The sequence below is a fragment of the Vanacampus margaritifer genome, chromosome 18, assembly GCF_051991255.1.
Source record: "Vanacampus margaritifer isolate UIUO_Vmar chromosome 18, RoL_Vmar_1.0, whole genome shotgun sequence".
NCBI lineage: Eukaryota > Metazoa > Chordata > Actinopteri > Syngnathiformes > Syngnathidae > Vanacampus > Vanacampus margaritifer.
In genome coordinates, this window is record NC_135449.1 from 1,307,343 (window position 1) to 1,311,820 (window position 4,478).

General features: G+C 36.8%; 1 protein-coding gene across 4 annotated transcripts in view; it reads right to left on the minus strand.

The window, feature by feature from the left end:
* Nucleotides 1–3,804, minus strand: part of LOC144038697 (adenosine kinase-like) — an 88,220-nt gene extending 84,416 nt beyond the window's left edge. For 2 of the 4 annotated variants that reach the window (XM_077551379.1, XM_077551382.1), the window contains exons 1-3: nucleotides 3,613–3,803; nucleotides 1,534–1,608; nucleotides 1,393–1,446 (exon numbers count right to left, since the gene is read on the minus strand). In XM_077551379.1, coding sequence (XP_077407505.1) covers nucleotides 1,393–1,446; nucleotides 1,534–1,608; nucleotides 3,613–3,662 — 179 coding nt within the window. In that variant the 5' untranslated portion in view covers nucleotides 3,663–3,803. Of the gene's footprint in view, nucleotides 1–1,392; nucleotides 1,447–1,533; nucleotides 1,609–2,700; nucleotides 2,858–3,612 lie in introns of those variants that run through there. The other 2 variants (XM_077551380.1, XM_077551381.1) reach the window with 2 other exon arrangements.
* Between the last annotated feature and the right edge of the window lie 674 nt (nucleotides 3,805–4,478).

Sequence of the window (4,478 nt, forward strand, 5' to 3'; positions counted from 1 at the left end):
TGCTTGAGAGCAGATAAGACGGCAGGCTGAAAACGTCCGCGGTGGACGACTCGGACCGACATATTGGACGGCATATTGGCGTGGGCTCCCGTCACGCGTGCCGCAGATGGCCGCGCTTTACCACTGCGGGCGCCACCTGAACCCAGACAGACCCCCCCCCCCGAAGCGGCGCCATCTGCACTCTCCCCCGGGCTCAGACGCCAGCGAGTGACGGAGAATCGGCGCTGGTGTCATGCAAGCGACGACACGCGTGTGCGGTTAACGCCACGCGTGTCGCGATGTCACGGGCCGCCTTGTCATGCGTGTTCCATGTTTATGCGTCGAGGAAGGAGGCCTGGTACGGTTTACTAAAAACTTACCGGAAGGAGGTTAGGTCACACGTATTTTCTTTTTTCGTAAATTGGAAATTAATTTAACATGAACTTCATTTTAATCCAATAATTGCAATTTCTTCTTCTTCTTTTTTTTATGTTAAGCAACATTATTCACCCAAGTTGTTCATAGATTATATGTGTTAGGTTATAGGCTACAAGTTGTCTATATATTTATTTGATTAAAAATTTATGCAATAATAGCAATATTTTATTTTAATAAATTAATTACAATTTAATTTATATTATTCATTTATAGCTGTTTATGTAGTTAAGCATGCATAAATATTATATTTGTTGATAGGATGTTATTTTTTCTATATTATCCATTCGCCATTTACAGATTATTATGTATTATTGGGTTTTTGTAGATGTGTATACGTTGAATGTACTTAAAATAATTACTTAATTTCATAATTGGGATATTTTATTTAATAATGTAAAAAATATGTTATTCGTTTACATCTTTATAGATATTTGATTTTAGTTTGTCAATTTAAATATGTATTACAATTATTTAGTTATAAAACATTTTATTTATCTATATATTTGTAATATTTTCGATGTTTAAAAAGTTAATTTAATACATCGTATAATGTACATTTTATAATAATTGCATGTAATCATTTTTCAGAAATTATTTACAAAACTTTATTTTAAAATATTAATACAGCTGCCTTTATTTAAATATATTTATTACAGCTGCTCATGTATTTATAAAAATAAATAAATATAATAAAAGCTGGAGGATTTAATGGGCGATGTGGCAGCTTGAGAAAAGAAAATTTTAAAATGATTTCTGACTTGGACTTTTAAAGCAACATTTCATTATTGGCTGCACCCTCATGTTGCCAAATATTGGGTTAGGGTTAGGGTTAGGTGGGTGGGGTGTCACGTTCAGGGCTAATTCACCACGTGGCTATTTTGGGCTTGGGGATGAATGTCCAGCACGAGCCCTTATTTGGCTCCAACACATGCATTGCAATTGAGTGATTTTTTTTTCTTCTTAAATTTTACTCACAAGGCCTTGTGTTTGTCCTCAGCAAGGATCTGGTCATTGGGCTTCAGTCCGTACCTTTTCCAAGACAAATACACACATTTGGTGGCGTTAGTCACACATATTTGCAGACATGGCAGGAATTAGACAAGATATCCCACTTACTTATCGAGGAAGTCTTTGTCCACCACTGCAGAAATGTCCAGCAGAGGATTGCCCATCCCGAAAAGTGTGTTTTCGCTGCAAAAAAGAAAGAGTATTGTATCAACGGCTGCTTTTTTTTGGCTTTGACAGATTCAGAGAGAACTAGAGAACTTTTTCGATTGTTTTGTGATTGTTGATGGTCATTATGCAATTCTTACTATTGTGAACATTTGTACAGTTAAATGCAGTTTGAATTATGGGCAAGAAATGAATAGCTCACCAGATGAAATTATCTAACGCTGAATTTACATACTTTTTTTTGTTTTACGCAGGGGTATATTTTAAAGAGCCATAATAAAAAAAAAAAAATTTTAAACATCCACCCATCCATTCATTATCTGAACCGTTAATCCTCGCAAGGGTTGCGGGCATGCTGGAGCAGAAGTAAAAAAAAAAAGAAAAAAAAAGTAAAATCTAATACCGGGTAAAATATATATGTACACATGTTTTGTAAAAGTTGTTTGTTTGTTTATTCACTGAAATTTCCAGAAGAAATTTTCCTTATGTTTCTTTTCTCTTTTTACTTTAACACCTGGCTGTCTGATGAATAACAAACTGATTTTTAAAAATATTATAGATTGTGACATGTGTGGGTTAAATGTAAATTTGAAATGCAAATTTCTCTTCTGATTTGAGTTGAAAAATTGCACAGCCAACCAGATGGAACTCTCCCAAATAGAATTTCCAGAAGAAACCTTTACAATAAAAAAAAAACCTTGGCATTATGTTGACAGTTTTAAGTGACATTTTGTTTTTATAAAAATCCCTCCAGAAAATACACGGCCACCCGAAGAACTCCCCCCACCCAGATGGCTTTGCCCACAAGCAAGCCGCAGGTTGACCGCCACTGGACTCGAAAGCCATGCAGTCTAGATTGCATCTGTGGTCAAAGTCTCTTCTATTACATGTTACCCAACTTTCAGCACAAACTGACTGTCTAGTGTAAAAAGTGACTACAACACGTTCGAACCGGGTGAAAATAACAAGCGAAATTGGACCAGACAGAACGTGACATGTTTTTTAATCGGATTCACGCCCAAAAGTGACTTAAGGCAGTAAAGTTGCAAGACGGTAACCGTCAACGTTTCCTTTTGCATCACAGAAAGAGTATGACAAGTGCTGCCTTACCTTGGAACTGGCATAGTTGTACGTAATTTAAAAAAATTAAAACGCGAAAACAACTTCTTGACGGCAGCCCAGCAACGTGCTTTTTGGAATACAGGAAGTAGAGCTATCTGACAGGACACTTGATTGGCTGGCAGAAAAAAAGCCGGAGTTTACGCGTATTCCTGGCAAATGATTGGATTGTGGCAACTGTGATAATACCACCATCAATATAACGGCACAAATAAATGTCAATATTTAACATTCAAGTGCAATAAGGCAGAACAACAAAATAACTTGTAAAACTGGTTACTGTCACACACCTTATGTGTACAGAGCCAGACACGTGAACGTCTCATTTATTTAACCCAACCAACTTAATCAAGTTAACCCTTCGTTTGCTGTAAAACATAATTGAGGTTTTTATTAGTAAGAAAACAAGTGGAAGGTCATATCAGGTTACATATGAAATAATATAAAATAGAGTGGGTGGTTTTGTGCATGTTAATGTTTTGTCTAGAGTGACGAAAGTGCTAATTTGAGAATAACTAGACAGAAAAAGTGTGTTAAATGACGAAAGTGCTGATGGGTGTTAATGCTAAAATCTTAAACTTGTAAATAAATTCCAAATTCAAACATAAGGTCACGGAAGATTAGTATTACGTTTTGTTTGTTTTCTCCCCAAAATGGAAAATCGTAAATAGTCGGTTATGGTCGGTCACGTGACCACCAGCCGCCATCCGTCACCCTCCGGGGCGGCTAGCGGCGATTAGCATCAGTCCTGTCCGCGAAGATGACGCCAAACGCGGCGTGAGACGTGCCCGGGAGGCCGCTTCGCAGCCGGCTCTTCAGCATCGACCGCTGCGCCGCCGACTGTGGTAGCTAGCGGCTAGCTGCGTGGGCTAACAGCACAACAGCTTCCATCAAAACACTTACCTCAGCGCTATTCGCCTCCATTTGGACACGTTCGGCTCTTCGTGGAACATGCTTGCTTAATTGAACTTGGTTGTTTGATGTTGCTGTGCAGGTTGAAGATGCTGGAAATGGAATAACTCGTGATGATGAGACACACGCCGCAGCTTCCTCTTGAAAGGATGCAGATGGTGCCAAATATACTCTGGGGGTAGATTCCTATCTGACTTTCCGTCACAGTTAAACGAAACGTTTGGTCCTATTAAGAAAGTCGGAAAGGAATAAAATAAACATTTTCACGAACAAAAAAAAGAAAAAACAATCCCCAACTGCTTATCCTCGTTAAAAAAGAAGAAGTCTGAAAACATTTCTCACAAACGTTAAACTTGGGGGGGAAATTATTACGGTTTTGTCTCTCTTGCTCTCAAAACATATTTTACTTTCATCCTACTGCACTTTTCTCCCTCTGGATTCGGTATTTTTCATGCAAAAATAAAATTGTAATAAAAACTGAAATAAATAAAGTTTACTCCCATAATATCAGTTTTATAAAAAGGAAAAATAAATAAATTCCCCCTGATTTAAAAAAAAAACATATTTTTTATTTTGCAAATTTACCACTGAAACAATAGTAATAGTAATATTTTTTTATTTTGGTAAAATTATTTTTTTTAATTAAATGCAAAAACATTTCCTAAAAAGTCCAACATAAAATAAAATGAAGTTGTTCTATTCCCCCCCCCCCACCTTCCTTTAAAAACTTTCTCATATTTTTCCACTGAAAGTTTTTTTTAATACAGTATTTAAAAATGACTACCTTTTTGCATTTTCTTCTGTTGTACTGAAACGTTTCATTTGAAGGAAAAAAAACAACAGATAACCAAACATAC